This window comes from Lemur catta, chromosome 8, assembly GCF_020740605.2.
Source record: "Lemur catta isolate mLemCat1 chromosome 8, mLemCat1.pri, whole genome shotgun sequence".
Classification (NCBI taxonomy): Eukaryota; Metazoa; Chordata; class Mammalia; order Primates; family Lemuridae; genus Lemur; species Lemur catta.
The window spans coordinates 7,700,371-7,717,633 of record NC_059135.1 but is presented as its reverse complement, the minus strand read 5'-3'; the positions used below and the strand labels follow the sequence as shown (position 1 = coordinate 7,717,633).

The following is a 17,263-nucleotide window of genomic DNA, read 5'->3' as shown; positions in this document are numbered from 1 at the left end:
CTTGAGCAGAGGAAGCTTTTGGACACATCACTTAGGAGGTTGCCTATTAAACTATTTGTAAGAGTGGCTTCTAAGGGATGGTTGTGTCCACAGTAAGGTTCCTCTAAAACCCTGAGATTTTTCTCATTTCACTTTTGTCCTTGAAGAAGTTTCTAGATTGATAAAGCTATTACATTCTTTTTGCTTATGAGTCTCACATGGGTGCATTTGCTTGGCAGAATCTAGGTCGTGTTCCTGCACCCTAGTTGCAAGGGAGGCTGGCAATGCCAAATAATAAAGGAAATAAGACAATGAGGAAAACATTACCCACATCTGTAACATCAGATGTTACCCCTTAACATCTGCTCATGCACAGTGCTAGGGAAGTAGAGGCAGACCTGATGTCCTCAGTCCCTGCTGGTATTTGTGCTATGTGTCAGCATAGACCTTCTGAAAAGCAGTTTCACAGTATAAATGAAAAACCACTAAAATGTCCGTCTTTTGGCCGCATTAATTTTCTTTTGGTTGTTGATACAGAGAAGAGCTGTATGTATAAAAATGCTCATTTCAGCTTTTTTTTTCTTGAGACACTCACCCAGGCTGGAGTGCAGTAGGGTAAGCATAGCTCACTGTAGCCTCAAACTCCTGAGCTCAAGCAATCCTCCCACCTCAGCCTCCTGGGGCTATAGGTGTACGCCACCCCACCCAGCTAATTTTTTAATTTTTTTTTTTTTTAGAGATAGGGTCTTGCTATGTTACCCAGGCTGGCCTTGACCTCTTGGCCTCAGATGAACCTCCCGCCTCAGCCTCCCAAAGCACTGAGATTACAGGCTTGAGCCAATGCACCCGGCCTCATTTCAGTATTTTTATGAGTGAAAAACTGGAAGTAACGTAAATGTTTAATATAGAGGAATTGCTAATGAAATTATGGTTCTTTTGCTCAATATATTAATAGCTATTGAAGATAATGAGGAAAAGCAGTATGAGGCAGTATGGAAAATTTCATTGTACTGTATAATGAGGGATGAAAGCAGAATATGTCATTATAAGAATTCTGTTCTTGCAATTATGTAAAACATTTATGTGCTTATAGAAAATGACAGAGAATATACATAAAAATTATGTTAGTACCAAATGCTATTATAGTGGTCTTAAGATAATACCAGAAAAAAGGAGAAAAAGATAAATGAGTCCCCTGATGCCCATTTGAACTTTAAGAGATTGCCAAGGTGTGGGGCTGGAGAAGAAATCAGATAAATAGGGCTGCCTTAAACCCACCCCGCAGAGGGCTGGAGTAATTAGCAGCAGTGGGGCTCTGCCCTGATACCTGAACCCCAGCACACATTCTGCCCCGGGCAGACCACATGCTCTGCTGGTTATAAAGGCTCCCAGAATCTCTGGAAGAGCCAGGGAGCTGGTCCCTTGAGGGTGGAAGAAGAAAATTAAAAAATTTAAAAAAAGAAAAAAAGGAAAAAAAGAGGCAGGGAGTGGGCATTAGAAGCTGCCCAGCCTGGAGGAAGGCGCAAGCACTCCGCAGAGCCACTCCAGTGACAGCGCTACAGCCACAGTGACCCTGCGGCCACAGCTCGTGCTTGCCAGAAACTCTGCCTCCACTCTCCCCGGGGGCCGAGGGCCGCTGCTACACATCTCCCACCAAAATAACGTGTATCCCCCCGTGCCCGGTCCTTCACATTGCCCACTGCCGAGCCGGTCTCACGTGAGTGCGTTTGCGTGGCATGGTCCAGGTCGTGTGCCTGCAGCCAGGGATGTTAGTAAATTAACACGGTGTGGAGAAGCTGGGGTTAAAGGCGCGGCAGACACAGGCATCGCAGTTGTCCGTCACAGATGGTCAGCCCAGTCGCTGTATTTCCTGACACCCATTAGCTATGGGCCTTTCTTAATTAGTGTGGAAATTTTTCTGAGATTACAAATTGATACAGTATTTTTAAAAAACAATTTGGCAATATGTATAAAAATCCTCAAAAATATTCCTATTCTTGGCCCAGTAATTCTACTTCTGGAGCTCCCCACAAAACATGAACAAAGATTTACATATCAAAATGTTCATTACATCATTATCGATCATAGTGGAACACAGGAAACAATGTAAATGCCCAACATTAGGGGAGTGATTAAGTCCAAACAGAGGCAGGAGGGGGAAGTGGTTAGAGTGGCACCTCCTCAGCCCACTGGGTTCACATCCTGGGTGTGAATCTTGCTCTGCCACTTCCCCACAGTGTATCACTCGGCTAGGGTGACGGAACCTCTCAGTGTAGCCGTTTTTCCATCTGTCAGATAGGGGTGTTGTGGTGCCGAACTCATAGGATTGTGAGAACGTACACAGTATTTAGAACAGTGCCCGACACATAGTAAGCATTGAGAGATGTTGGCTGCTGTGAAAATGTTCATAAGGTTTTTATTGACACATGATAATGATCATAGAGTTAAGTTAAAAAATCAGAAACATCAATATGATCTCAGTTATGTAAAATAATGTACATAAATGGAAGGAAATACTTCAAAATGTTCACAATTATCTCTGGGTAGGGGCTTGTGAGTAATTTTTATGCTTTTATGTAGTTTATAAGTTTTCTATAGAGAACTTCTATAACTTTCATAATTAGAGGAAGATGTTTATATTCCCCTGAAATAGCTATATGAATTTCTAAGGGGAAAATTTCCCTGATGACCTTTAGTGAGTGAAGGTTCCACTATTTGGGCTGGAACAAAATAGAGTCCAGAGTTGAACTGTTGAGCGTGATGACAGTTGGCCTGTGTAGTGTTCAGTGCCTATTGTCGGGCTCAGTGAGGAGGCTTTACCTCATCACACCCCCTCAAGGTCCCCCTGAAGCAGTGACTGCTCGTGCCCATTTTGCTGCCGATGAACTTGAGGCTTGAAGGTGAAATCCTCTGCCCGGGCCGCGTGGCCAGCGAGGGGCTCGCCACGCCTGTGCTGCAGCATCACGCCAGACCTGGGGCTTCAACCTGCCAAGACATCCAGATATGACAGATTGTTTTCTTTCCTCAAACACCATAAATACAAATACAGTTTCTGTATGATCACCTTTACGATGGTCTTTAAGCAGAGCTGGCTGGCAGGAGCCCGAGTTCCTTATTTACTGACTTTTTGCACACTGCGTGTTCCATCTACTGCTTCCGGCTGATACCCGAGTCCCTTTTATTATCTTTTCCACATGGCTGGGCGTTGTTATTTGGCCTGGATTATCTGAAATGACAAGGTATTACTTTCAGGATAAAATGTGGTTATTTTTATGACTTATTTCTTTAATTTAGATTAAACATTACCTAATATATCTGATTATTAAAAAATAAGTGATATTTCTCACTGGAGAATTGTCTATTAAGAAAGCTTTCTCAAATAACCCTCCTCGTTACAGAGAAGAAGGAGTTTATGATTCTTTTCCGCAAGTGATAACTGAGCTAGAGGCCGGGCGTGGTGGCTCACGCCTGTATCCCAGCACTCTGGGAGGCCAAGGTCGGGAGGATTGCTCAAGCTCAGGAGTTCGAGAAAAGCTAGAGCAAAACCAAGACCCTGTCTCTACTAAAAATAGAAAAAAAATAGCCGGGTGCTGTAGTTCGAGCTTCTGGGGAGGCTGAGGCAGGAGAATCACTTGAGCCCAGGAGTTTGAGGGTGCAGTGAGCTAGGCTGACGCCACGGCACTCTAGCTGGGGCAACAGAGAAAGACTGTCTCAAAAAAAAAAAAAAAAACAACCACCAAGCTAGAGATACATGAAAGAGAGCAAAGGAGAATAAGATCTTTAAATATGTGAGCAGATAATCACTTGGAAAAGTAACATCTGGGAAGAAAAGATAGAAGAGAGCCTGAGTGAATGATTGGTCTCATTCCACTTGTGAAAATGTTCATGACACTGACATTCCTCAACTGGTCAGTGGTGACTGTGATCTTTGGCACTTGGGGGTTTCCCACACTGCTTCTCTCCGTAATGTTCGCCTTCCCCTGGCCCTTACCTCTGGAGGGATGAGAACAGAGGAGATCCGTTTATGAGATAGAGACATAAAGTTCAGCTCTCCTGGCAGGGCAGGGCAAGGCAGTCATTGCTGAGGGCTGTCTCTTTGGTAAGACAAGCTCAGGCCCGGTGTCTGACTGGACCCCCAGGAGGCTGGGTACTGCCAACCATGCCCTCTTTGAAAAGTCCTCCCTGAACTCAGGGACACCTTTGCAGAGTTCTTCCTGCCTGCCAGACCTCTCCTTCACCGTCTCCTCTGTGGGCTCACCTGTCTCTGCCGCCCAGTTCAGTGTTACTGTTCCTAAGTTCTGTCCTAATCCTCTGCTCTTCTCACTCTCATTTCTTCTTCCCTTGGCTTTAGCTAACAGCCCTCTCTCCTGAGCCCTACCAGCCACAGCAAGTGCAATCTCGTCCATTTTTTAAGCATCTATATGTGCCAGCTATTGGACTAGGTGCCGTTTTTTTAGGTAGAATTTACAAACAGTGAAATGCACAGGCTTTCCACACACAGTTCAATGCGTTTTGATAAATGTATACATCTACATAACCAACACCCAATTATGTGTTTTGTCTTTTAAAAATCTCATGTCAACTTGAGTTGTCACCTTCATTTGTAGTTGAGGAAACAGGCTGGGAGAAGTTAAGTAATTTGAGTAAGATCACACATCAAATTCATGGGGAGCTAGGATTATAATCCTAGTTACAATGCTTTGCTTTGGATGATGAGAACTCATCATGTTCAGAGCAGTATTTGGCACTTCTTTGATTCACTTAGAGCTATTGATTCCAAACTGGCCTACATAAAAAGGGAACTTACTGGGTCATGTACCTAAAAGTCCAGGATAAGCTTCAGGCACAGTTTGCTCAGGGTTCACATGTCACTGGATCCATTTCTCTGCCAGCACCTCTGGACTCTGCTTCCTCTGTTTTGATTTCATTATTAGACACATTTCCTTTCGTGGTGGCAAGAAGGCCTCATCAGCTCCAGCTGTACATACTCATTCAAATCCTACAAGGAAAAAGGAGGGAGGAGAATTAGATACTGTTTAAGTCAGTATCTTACCTCTGCATTTCCCTGGAATTCTATTAGCCAATATTGAAAATTCTGGTGTCATTGTATTATAATAAAGAAAATAATGCATAGTATAGTGACTTTATAATTTTTTTTTTTTTTTTTTTTTGTGACAGTCTCACTTTGTTCCCCAGGCTAGAGTGAGTGCCATGGCGTCAGCCTAGTTCACAGCAACCTCAAACTCCTGGGCTTAAGCGATCCTACTGCCTCAGCCTCCCGGGTAGCTGGGCCTACAGGCATGCGCCACCATGCCCAGCTAATTTTTTTCTATATATATTTTTAGTTGTCCAGATAATTTTTATTTCTATTTTTAGTAGAGACAGGGTCTCGCTCAGACTGGTCTCGAACTCCTGACCTCGAGCGATCCACCCACCTTGGCCTCCCAGAGGGCTAGGATTACAGGCGTGAGCCACCGCACGAAGCCTAATTTTTTTGATAGAAAAAGAATGATATCTGTTTAAAGAGAGATTCTGTTGTTCATTTACTTCTCTTAAACATACGGTTTCACTTTTCAAAGATATATTTGGCCCTAAAATGCAGAAGGCAGTGTATAAACTTAGGGAAAACACAGGAAAGAAACCAATTCCCAAAACAGCATATTGCTAAAACTAAAGGCAATATTATGGAGTAAAATTTTACAATAGTTTTTTTGTTAAATGTCTTATAATTAAGTCAGATAATCAACTAAGAAGAAAATAATTTTACTATGAATTATAAAAAGAACAAAAAGAATGTTTAGTGCTAAACAAAGGATTTTTATTGTACCTATCCTCTCCCTCCCCCAAAAAGTCATTTTTTGATTCGATCAAACTACCTTATTGAAAAGTAGTTTCCCCAGAAACACTGAAGTGTTAACTGTTACTCTCTCCAATCCTTCTAGGGAATGGAAGACATCCTACGCTGCTTCATCAAAGAAGGCAATGCCGAAATGATCCGCCAGATAGAATTTATCATCAAGCAGCTTAATTCCGGTCAGTTTTATGCAAGAATCTAGGGTCTCTCTTTTGAATCATTCGCATGTACCAGAAAGACACATGGACTTCCTTGCAGGGGCTTGTCATCTTCGGCATTCATTCAAGAAGCCTTTAGGGAGCTGAGGAGACCCAAGTGAACCCACAAACAAAAGTTCATCCAGGTAGTCAAGGCCAGATTGTCCAAAGATTAACAATATCTTATCACACTTTAGGGATATAGTCAACAAAAAGAATTTAAAAGCAATTACAGAAACCCTTCCCTAACCTTGTAAGTTCTCTTTACGCAGCCCCTCCCTTCCCCTCCTAAATCCTGCCTCGCTGTTAGGGTGACTTTCCCAGGGTCCTGGAGTCAGGTAACGAAAACGGGTGCCAGTCTTTCCAGCACCACCATGGAAAAGGTCGTCATCCTCCACATTGATTCATTCACTCCAGAAAAATTTGTTGCCAGCTGCAGTGTGGAAGGAGGCAATGTGATCCCCTTTCTAGCTAGCCTCCACCATTACCATAACAACCCACATCCCATGATAAGCAGGAGAGGACAGCCAGGGAAGCCTCGGATGGGGCAGGGGTGGTCAGGAAGCTCTTGGCTCTTTCTGTGGATCCTGACACCATTCAGATACCAGAGGCACCTGGCACTGCCAACATCCGGGCCGGGTTTGTCACTTGGGCCTCTCTACGTGCCCTTCCCTGACACCCAGCTGTCCACATCACTGCAAGTCCAAGTGCACAGATCCTGTTCAGCTCATGAACAAAAGGTAAAGAATGAGTCTCTGACCTCTACTAACAAGTCAGCAGCATGACCAAGCCCAAGCAAAAGGGCAATGCCAGAAGCCCCAGGTGACCTTTTTCCTCCAGCTCATGTCTCACAGCCTGTCTGCACAGGGCAGTCACCTGGGGAGATGTGAAATCCTCATGCAGTGCCCCACACTGATTAAATCAGAATCTCTGGGGGAGTTTTTAAAGCTCCCACGTGATTCCAATGTGTAGTATCACTGCCTGGGTGCAGAAAGAGGTGCCCAAGGGGCTCCTGGTCTGCAGGCTGGGGACAGCCGCCAGGCGGCCTTGGAATCTTTGCTCCCTTTGAGGCTGTCTACCCATTTCCATCTGAACATCCTCCTCTCTGGATTTTCCAGAGCAGGTGCAATTCATCCCAAATTCAGGTGGGCAAAGAGTAGGACTTTATTTCCCACAATAACTTCATTTTGATGCTGAGCCCTTATTCTGGCATATTAAAAGAAATGAAATAAAACCTGAACCTCAGTCCTGCTGACATTGCCCCCTGCCTTCTCCCGGTGGGCTGCAGTTTGGGTGGGGAGTTGCTGCCTGTCTGCTCCATCATCCTTCGCTATGCAGGCCAGGGGACTCTGCAGCTTCAGGGTCACGTTCAGGCTGGGAATCTTCTTCAAGGCGGCCTGTGTGCTTCACTCCATTGAGACACATCCACGTGCATTTCCTTGCCAGTCTTCCCTCCTCCCTGGCAGCCTAGAAGGATGCAGGCCCAAGAAACATCTCTTTCTCTTACATAACTTTGGCCCTTGGACCAGCTTGCTAGAGTGTGCTGAGGAAGGAGACAGTTTACACTTTTGTGAGAGATGTGCTTTGGCAGAAGTTACAATGGGCAGAGCTAAGGCTTTATAACCTTGAGTATTCTGGAAGACTGGGAAAATGCCTGCTCCGCTCGGTGGGTTCCTGTGTGAATGAAGAGGGCCTAAAGTAGTTCTTTTTCCATCTCAAGTACCTAAGTTATTCTTTATCCATGGGACAGTGGCAGCGCCCCAGAGGTGATTGCCCAGGAGCCTGCTACTTTGAAACAAAATTCAAAAGTCATTGAACATCAGATGGAGGATCATCAGACAGACAGACACACGCACACGCGCGCACACACACACACACACATTAGGACATGTGTCACCAGCATCAAATCAAAATGAAACCCGGGAGAGGGAGCACCTGGAGAGCTTCCCTCCAGTCTTCATCCTCAAGTGGAAATTAATACCAGAGTGTGAATTGTTGCAGTTTACCGGTTCTTAAGACATGTGAAATGGCATTGCCACCACCTTTATTTAGAGCATTGACTTCCTTGTTTTATTTTGGTGAGTGTAAAAACATCTCTGTGGGTCTTCACACGTTCAAGCCCAATCTCAGTCCTCTAGCACTATTTTTTCTGTAAAGTTTTACGGTCTTCAAGTATATTTTAGAAACGTAATCCCACAGGCAGGGAAGGACTACTCTGGTGAAGCCTAAAGTAAAATTCCAGCCGGTGACATTGACAATGCAGAGTGAGCTACCGACAGCAACTCTGCTGTGGAGTGGGAGGTTTGTCCCCTAGCCCAGGCACGGGCCACAACTCCAGCCCTCAGCAAAGGGAACCAACGGACACTAGCTGGTCACTGAAGAGAGGACAGAGGCACAGCCAGGTCACCAGGCAGGAGCAAGGCGGAGCGGATGCCCGGCCAGGCCCTCAGGAAGGAGTGCTGGAGCCAGTCCAGCACCATGCCCTGTCAGTTGTTGGAGCGAGGGCACCTCGTGGGGTGGGCACCGACTCAGGGAACATATGGGAGACAGTCGTCCCTGAGAGGAGGAGCCGAGGTCTATAAGGTCCTGCACTGGACTGGATTATTCTGGGTTGTGGGGTGAATCTGCCAACAGGCGAACAGATTGTGGGGTTGGGGAATGGGAGCTGGGCAGACGAGGCAGAGAAAAAGGAGTGTGGCTAGGCTGTCCATGGCCTCACGAAATGGCCAAGAATCTAAAAAAGGGATTTCCATATTTTAAAATGAGAGGTTTATAATTAGTGAATATAGCAGTACCACTATTTTGAAAGGCACTTCCTGAAGGTAGAAAGGAGTATGCCGTTCATAGGTAGGGAATGGAAGTTAGGTAATTAAACTTCAGCCAAAATGCAGAATGGCGTAACATCCTTATGTCTGCAGAGACAGCATTCCGTGACAGTGGGCAGCCAGTGATGGGCGTGGAGTCATGCAAGCCCTGGCCAGGCAGGGCACTTAAATGTCCCACTGGCCTTGGTCCAGTGAAGTCAGTGCAGTCCTTCCCTTAGCATGAGGGCTGGGTCAAAGACGTGGGGTGTACTGGGGTTTCTACATATTGCCTCCGAAGAAATGAGTGGGTGTTCGAGTGGATTTAGGTGCATCCGCCTGCCACCTCTATAAGTGTGCTGGGCAGTCCCTTCAAGAATGGCCTTTGGTTCTTTCTTTTCTCCTACTTTCTGTTTGATCTCCTTTCTTCTTCTTTCAGGCTTTCTTCACCTTTGTGTCATTTGTTCAAAAAACAAGTGATAAGGAAGATGCAATAGGGATATAGAGATGGATAAGTCTGATGCCCTGTCCCCAGGGACTCGCAGTCCAGTAAGTGGGTGAGAGAGAGACCCAGACTTGTCAGTGGCCATTGGTTCTTCAGTAAGCAGTGATCACCCCAAAGTGCTGTGCACTATTCGGAGTCCTAGATAACATGCTGAGTGTTCAGGGGAGGGGCAGATGACTGCTCCGCGCGCATCAGGGAAGGCTGCGTGGAGGAGAAAGCAACTTACATCTCTGTGCTGCCTGTTTTCCCCGGCCTGGGCCGGCTGCTCTAGTTCTGGTGTATTGTCAGGTCCAGCCACGCTGAGAAGTAGGTGGTGTGATCCCCATTTGACAAATAAGGAAACGGGCTCATTCTTTCTGTGACTCCATTGTGTCACTAACTTGCTGCTCCTTCATAAACTCTTGACAGATGTAGCAGTGGACCCCAGCCTTCAGGAGCCCTCCCTGCCCTCACCGCCACCCCTGCCCCCATGGAAAAAATCTTCCAGTTTAGAGATAGACCTGGCTTGAATCTCAGCTCTCTGCCGCTCTCTGGGAGTGTGACCATGAACAGGTCCCTTATCCTCAGTGTGCCTCCGCATGTTATCTGTAAAAGGGGGGATAACAGTCAGCAAAATCTCTGTCAGGATTAGGTGAAATGACACGTGTGGCAGCATCTAGCATGATGCCTAGAAATAGATATTCATTTACTTTCCTGCCCCAAAATTCCCCTCAAATTGTGTTAGCTTTTGATTTTTCCCATGCCACTGTAAATGTGTTCTGATAAAAATGGAGAGATGTACTATTTAAAATCACTAAGGTTGATACCAAACTAAGGCTGGAGTGGTCATGACCAGGAACGGTGAGAAGTGAGGTCATTTTGCTGTAACCTCATTGTCACAATGGTGTTTGCCTATCTCTGCGGTGGCCACGGGATTGCCTTAACCAAAGCTCTCTCCATGTTTCTTGGTTTTTCATTGATTTTTTTTTTCTTATAGAAGAGCTACCAGATGGTGTTCTTGAATCTGATGATGATGAAGATGAAGACGATGAAGTAAGTTGGACGCTTTTCACAGCACATAGAAAACTCATACCAAGCTATTCCTGAGTCTCTTCCTTGCCTTGACAAGTTAGTCCAGAGTGGAGATTTTTAATTCATGCCACATTATTCTCATAGTTCTGTGGGTTGCCTAAAGCTCTGCTGGGCAGTGCTGCTTCAGGGTCCAGGCTGGCTGTCACCCCCAGAGCCCTCTCCCTCCATAGGCTAGCCCGGGCCTCCTGGTAGGCTGGTGGCTGGGCTCCAAGAGGGAAAAAGTGAAAGCTTCTAATCCTCTCTGGGCCCAGAAGTCACAGAACACCACTTCTGCCACATTCTGCTCAAGGGACATCATAAGGCCACTCTAGACTGGGGGATGGAGGTAGACTCTGCAGAAGGGACTACTGGGAACTACAGAAGGGTAGAGGGGTTGGTGGGATGACTTAGTGGCCGTGTTTGAAGCCTGCACACTTCAGCGGGTTCATTGCAGAAAGCAGAGTTGCAGCACTGCATGCCATTGGGGTTTTATAGGAAGTCAAAAGATAACAGTTCTTCAGGGTGAGCTTTTTGCTTTGAAGGGGTGTGAGCCTCTACCTGTCGTGGGCGTGGAGGCTCATGGCGAGAATCTCTGGGGGGAGAGGTCCTGGGTTTGGTTCAGAGCTGGCGGCACTAATCACTGTACTCTGTTATTTGCATCCTTTGGATATGGGTTTCCTCAGATGTGAAAACTCCGCTTGCCTGGTGTTTTAGAGCATTAAGGTTCAAAAGTTAATGCAAGTGAGTCTCTGTGAAATGATGTAAAGAGTGGCGGCTCTGGAACTATAGATGAGTTTTCAGATGACAAGCTTTTGTGTTGCTTTTCCTTCGGAGACCCAGAAAGAACAGAACAGACCTGTTGTCTGGTAATACGTGATCTGCCCTCCTTCAATTCTGGGCGACTGCAGTGGATGCCGCGGGATAGATTCTCCTGCCGTGCAGCGGGAGCATTCACCCTGAAAGTGGATGCTGGAAGATGTAGTTTTATTTGGAGTTTTGGTATATTGATTTAAAAAATGTGTAAAAGCCAGGTTTTTTTTATCATTGATAGCACCGGCTGGGGGAGATAGTTACTTAACAGCTCCTACCAAAGAGGACGTGCTGAGACCCGTGACACGAGGGTTCCTCAGCGGCCACCGCTCTGCCTGCCTGCCCTTTCCGTCCTGGGCTGCAGGTGGCGACAGTGGGACAAGTGCAGAACTCACCTGCATACAGAGGTCCTGGCTGTCATCTTGTCCAGGCCCCTTTGTTTACAAAGGTGGATCCAGAGGGGAAAAACACCAGCCTGAGTTACTCAGAGCTGATGGGGGTAAAATCGGGTTTAGAGCAGAGGTCGGCAGACTGTTTCTGTAAAGGGGAAGACGGTGAAGATTTTAGGCCTTGCAGGCCACTCGGTCTCTGTTTCAACCACTCACTTCTGCCGTTGTGACCCAAAGTAGCTATCCACACGACATAAATGGATGAATGGGCTGTGTTCCCAGAAAACTATGGAAAACTATTGTTCTTAGCTCACAGGCCTTACAAAAAGAGGCATTTTGACCCAGGGGCCATGGTTTGCCAAGCCCTGGGATGGAGGCCAGCTCAGCGACTCGGGCAGTCTTACCTTGACTGTCATAAGTCACCACATGTGTGCGCGGCTCTTCAATACTGTTTTAAATTATCGTTTCAGTTAATGTTTTAATTATTTGGTTTCAATAACTTTTTGTCATTGTGTCCAAAAGTTCCTCTCAAGTTCTGTTTTTCCCTCTTCCTGTGTCATCCTTGTGGGTTTTTCAGTTTGCTTTGGTTTTTGTTTTGTTTTGACTTATTTTTGCTGTGAATTCATTTGTTTTTGTCTTGCAAGGGAAAATTCATTTGGTTCAACTATTCTGGCTAATGATGGGAATTCAACTTTTGGAAATTTCCCTTTGGAAGCAATTGTAGTCCACTATAAATGAACAAATATAGAGGTCTTCTTTTAATTTTCTGGACTTTTTGCTACTGTGTACAGATTTTTCTTTTATGAGGTTGATGTTTGGAAATATTTGTTGTGATAACTAGAATTTTCAGAAGATTCTGTGGACCCAAATAAATGATTGAGGAAAAAAATCTCAATCAGTGGAGGTTTATTAAGCCAAGACTTTGACGATGCGCCCGGGAAAAACACGAACAGCAGACAACCTGTGGCTGTTTTTCAAAGGAGGTTGGAACCTTAAGCATTTTAAGAAATCATCTCATTTAAGGGAAGGAAAAAGGCAGGGAGGTAGGAAGGGGACTGTTGAGGTTGTGTTTACATTCTTGTGAGGCCCAGGAAATCTATGATACATTTCACATAAAACAAGGGAGTGAAGGAAGCATCCAGTATGTGAATGTCCTGGGTAGGTGGAAGAATGTCTGATTCTGTCTTGTCTCTAGTTCTGTTACCTGTAAGACAAACTTGTAATTCATTATTAGTGTGGAATCAAACAGGCTTTAGTTTTAGGTGCTAGACATGGATATAGTTTGCATGTCCTTGCTTGTGGGAGGTTAGCAAGAAATTGCCTAAATGAATGATCTGTGGGGCCTGTTCTTCACAGGTACCTGAGGCTTTTACCTTCTCTTTTGCGTAAGGAGTTGAGGGGGTGGCCCTGAGACTTTGATTTTCTTTTTACAATTCCTAGAAGAGGCTTAGCTGGGAAGCTTTAAGGAAAGGATCTGTCAAATGGGCCAAAATGTGACTCTTCCTGGTGAACTCAGGTCAGATCACGGGCTGTGCCTCCCTAAAGATCCTCACAGCCCCTGCGAGTGTTAGCCAGGGCTGTCCCGGCGACCGTGGAGCTGTTCTGGACTTTACTCAGCTTTTACCAAGGGCAGGCATTATTTTTATAACTGTCTTTTAAAATTGGAGGGAAGAAAGAAAGTGGCAGATCTTAGGCTAAAGGAAAATTTGTAAGAATCCTTTGAGTGGTAGCACTGTTACTGAAATGTGGTTATCACCTCCCAAGGTGATAGCTCTGAAGGAGACAGCACAGTTATTTTCAAGGTGTTAGGGTTATACCTTATCTTGCTTAGCAGTGTAAAATATTTTTAAAGTTCATATTTAGACCCAAAACACAGATAATGAAACAATTATTTTCAGTTAGCCGTTTAGTGACTCTAAAGATAGAATGGCTCCACTGGAGTGGGGCCTGAGGCCAGAGTAAGTTGTACTTGCCTGGCCTTGCATTTAGCTGAAGTCTGTGCCCTTGAAACTTCCACCACTGCCGGTCCTGCTCCGCTGGAAACCCTCAAGAGGACCCCCCAGTGCAAAATCTAGTTTTTCTCTCTAATTTCTAAAAATATAATGACTTGATCTAACGTGTTAAAATTCAGTTATGTCTGAATATATATTTATATACTAAAATTTTAAAATTTTAAAGGTAGAGCTAGAAATATATCTTCTGATTTATAGGCTACCTAGGATATAATATTCAAAGGAAATCATAAAGTAAGTGAACGGTATTTCAGAAAAAGCAAACATATAAACACACATGCCTATGAATTATATATATGTGTATGTAGCAGAAAGGTGTGGAAAAGTTACTCCCTCTTTGTTGACATTAGCAACTGCAAGAGGGGCATAGGAATGAGGAAATGTGGGTGAGAAGTGGAGAGAGGTCTTGATCAGAGAGGAGGCATGAGAACAGGACACTGAGTGGCGTGGAAGTCACTTGCTGCGCATTTTTGTGGACTGGTAGAGCAACAGCCGAAGTGGAGTGGCTTGAGGAAAGGGGGGAAGTGAGAAAATGGCGCTAATAAGTGCATACTGCTCCTCCCACGATTTAGCCATGCGTAGGAGAAGAGTAATGGTGGCCGAAGGGGGCAGTTTTATTTTGTTATGTTTTGTTTTGTTTTGTTTTAAGATGGAAGAAACCTAAGCATTTTAAAATGCTGATGGGAAGGCTCCAGTTGAAAGGGACAGGTTGAACATTCAAGGCAGGAGGAGAGAGGATGGCATTGGGAGGACAAGTGTTTTCGTTCTTTGCTAAATTGCTTCTTATACTCTCTTGTCCCACCTTGAAGACCCCAGACCCATTTAAACCTCCAGAGAAATAAAAGCATCATTAGATACACCCAAGAGAATGGACAAGGACAACTGCTGTTTAAGGGTTCAAACACATCTCCTTTAGCACTTTGAAGAAATATGTTACCTAATGCAATTTATTTTTGTAAACATGTAGTATGTTACAAAAGGGCTGATGGTAAATGGCAAGGCTCAGGAGCCTGGTTCCGATGTTCTCACCTCAGTCGGCTCAGGTTTCCTTATTACATATTAAGGTGAGTTTCTTTGTGTCTAACTAACAAGTAGCTTTGTTAAGTGGAGATGAAAGGCCTTCCTGTGCTATTCTAGAAGACTAATTTTAAGACAGATATTCTCCCCTCTTAACGAAATAGGATTAAGTGCCAGGTATAGTCAGCCATGGACATTTATGTGCTGGTTGCCACATAAGTGACAATCACATGCTCAGCAATTTCCTTCTGTACGAGCTTCTCAAATAAGAGTCATTCATTTATTTATTCAATGAATATTTGAGGACCTTGGAATCACACTATTCTAGGAAATAATGGGGAAAGGATGCAAAAGAAATCTAAAAGAGTGTCCATGTTTAAAACATCTCCGAGAGTTTCCAGTCTAGCTGGGTGAGATCCCAGTCATCCTAAGAGCAGCAGCTCCCACCCGCGTGGCATCGCTGTGTGCCAGGCACTGTTCTAGGTACCTCGCATGTGTTCACTCGTCTGCTCCTCATGGCAGCCCTGTGGTAGGTGCTACTATTTTTCACGTTTCTCCTTTTTTTTTTTTTTTTTCGAGACAGAGTCTCACTCCTGGGCTAGAGTGAGTGCCGTGGCGTCAGCCTAGCTCACAGCAACCTCAAACTCCTGGGCTCAAGCAATCCTCCTGCCTCAGCCTCCCGAGTGGCTGGAACTACAGGCATGCGCCACCATGCCCAGCTAATTTTTTCTATATATATTTTTAGTTGTCCATGTAATTTCTTTCTATTTTTAGTAGAGACGGTGTCTCACTCTTGCTCAGGCTGGTCTCGAACTCCTGAGCTTAAACGATCCTCCCGCCTCGGCCTCCCAGAGTGCTAGGATTACAGGCGTGAGCCACCGCACCCGGCCTATTTTTCACGTTTCACGGATGAGGAGATGGAGAGAAAATAGGTCACCTGCCAAGTTCACTGAGTTAATAAGTGAGTGACGGAGCTGAGATTCAAACCCAGGTGGTCTGACTCACCAGTCCATGCTCCTGACCTCTACCCTGTGTTGTCTCTTGTCAGACATGCAGAAATAATAGAAAACAAATATGTAATTAAAGGTTCATAAAGGGAATAGATAGAGGAAGTGCTGCAGAAATACCAAGTGCTCTGGGAATCCTGGGAGACAGCTGTCCTGAGCAAGACTGTGCCCAGCTTGGGGTGAACAGGAGTGGGGCAGATGGGAGTGGGGCGGGCTGAGGAAGGGAAGCAGGGGAGACCTCTTCTGGGGCAGATGGCACAGCCTGAGCTTTATCCTTTGCTCCTGCCCTGCACCCACTAAGCACCCTCCCAGGAAACCCACGTGAACAACCTAGTACGGGCTTGTGCTTTCATACTTAGAAGATTCGTACGTGGAGTACACATATATGTACTGTACACATATCCATATATGCTTTTTTTTTTTTTTTTTTTTTTTTTGAGACAGAGTCTCGCTTTGTTGCCCGGGCTAGAGTGAGTGCTGTGGCGTCAGCCTAGCTCACAGCAACCTCAAACTCCTGGGCTTAAGCAATCCTACTGCCTCAGCCTCCCGAGTAGCTGGGACTACAGGCATGCGTCACCATGCCCGGCTAATTTTTTCTATATAGATTTTTAGCTGTCCAAATCATTTCTGTCTATTTTTGGTAGAGACGGGGGTCTCGCTCTTGCTCAGGCTGGTCTCGAACTCCTGACCGCGAGTGATCCACCCGCGTCGGCCTCCCAGAGTGCTAGGATTACAGGCGTGAGCCACCGCGCCCGGCCCATATATGCTTTTGACAATATTTGCTTTACAAATTGAGATACCATATAGATAGAGGTAGAAACACACACACACTTATACATAATGTTGCCTTTTTCTCTTGTTAATGTTTTTTGGAAATCCTTCTGAGTTGGCCAGGATAGCAAATTGATGCTTTTTAATGCCATAGATATACAATTTTACAGATTTTTGCTACTTTAAATAATGCTGCAGTGAACATCTTTGTAAAAATAGCCTTATTTACCAAAATTTTTATATATATGGGCTTTTCCTGGTGAGTTGAAGTGTATTTGTGTTTTTAATTGTGATAGATTTTTCCAGACTGCTTTTTTAAAAGGCTAATTAATTCAGATTCCACTTGCAGAGCATGAAGGAGCCTCTCCCTTCCATCTCCACCAGCAATAGGTTATGTTACTCTTTTCTAAAAACTTTTTTGCCAATCTAATAGTGGTAAAGTACTATCTCTTTGTTATTTTAATCTTGCATTTCCTTGACAAATTGTGAGTATGAGCATCTTTGTGTTTATTTTATTGACTATTTGGATTTGCTGTGCTATAAATTTCTCATTTATATCCTTTCTTCATTTTTTCAGTTGTGTTTATTTCCTTGTCAGTTTGTACTAGATTTCCCTCCGTATGACAGATGTCACCCTCATTACAAGTGTTTTAAAGATATCTTTTATTGTTGATTTATTTTTGTAATCTCTTTGCTAAAAATCTTTTTAAAAATGTTAAAAGCTAAATATATTGGCTTTTCCTTTACAGCTCCTAGCTTGTCTGTCCTGATTATGGTTTTCCTAGCCAGGCACAGTGACTCGTGACTGTGGTCCCCAGCTACTCAGGAGGCTGAGGTGGGAGGATCACTTGAAGCCAGGAGTCCCTGCCTG

General features: G+C 44.8%; 1 protein-coding gene across 5 annotated transcripts in view; it reads left to right on the top strand.

The window, feature by feature from the left end:
- The window catches only part of ARMC9 (armadillo repeat containing 9), a 126,505-nt gene that overhangs the window by 55,505 nt on the left and 53,737 nt on the right, over positions 1-17,263 (top strand). For all 5 annotated transcript variants that reach the window (XM_045559661.1, XM_045559664.1, XM_045559665.1 and 2 more), the window contains exons 18-19: positions 5,922-6,012; positions 10,313-10,368. In XM_045559661.1, the coding sequence (XP_045415617.1) occupies positions 5,922-6,012; positions 10,313-10,368 (147 nt within the window). The remainder of the gene's footprint in view (positions 1-5,921; positions 6,013-10,312; positions 10,369-17,263) is intronic.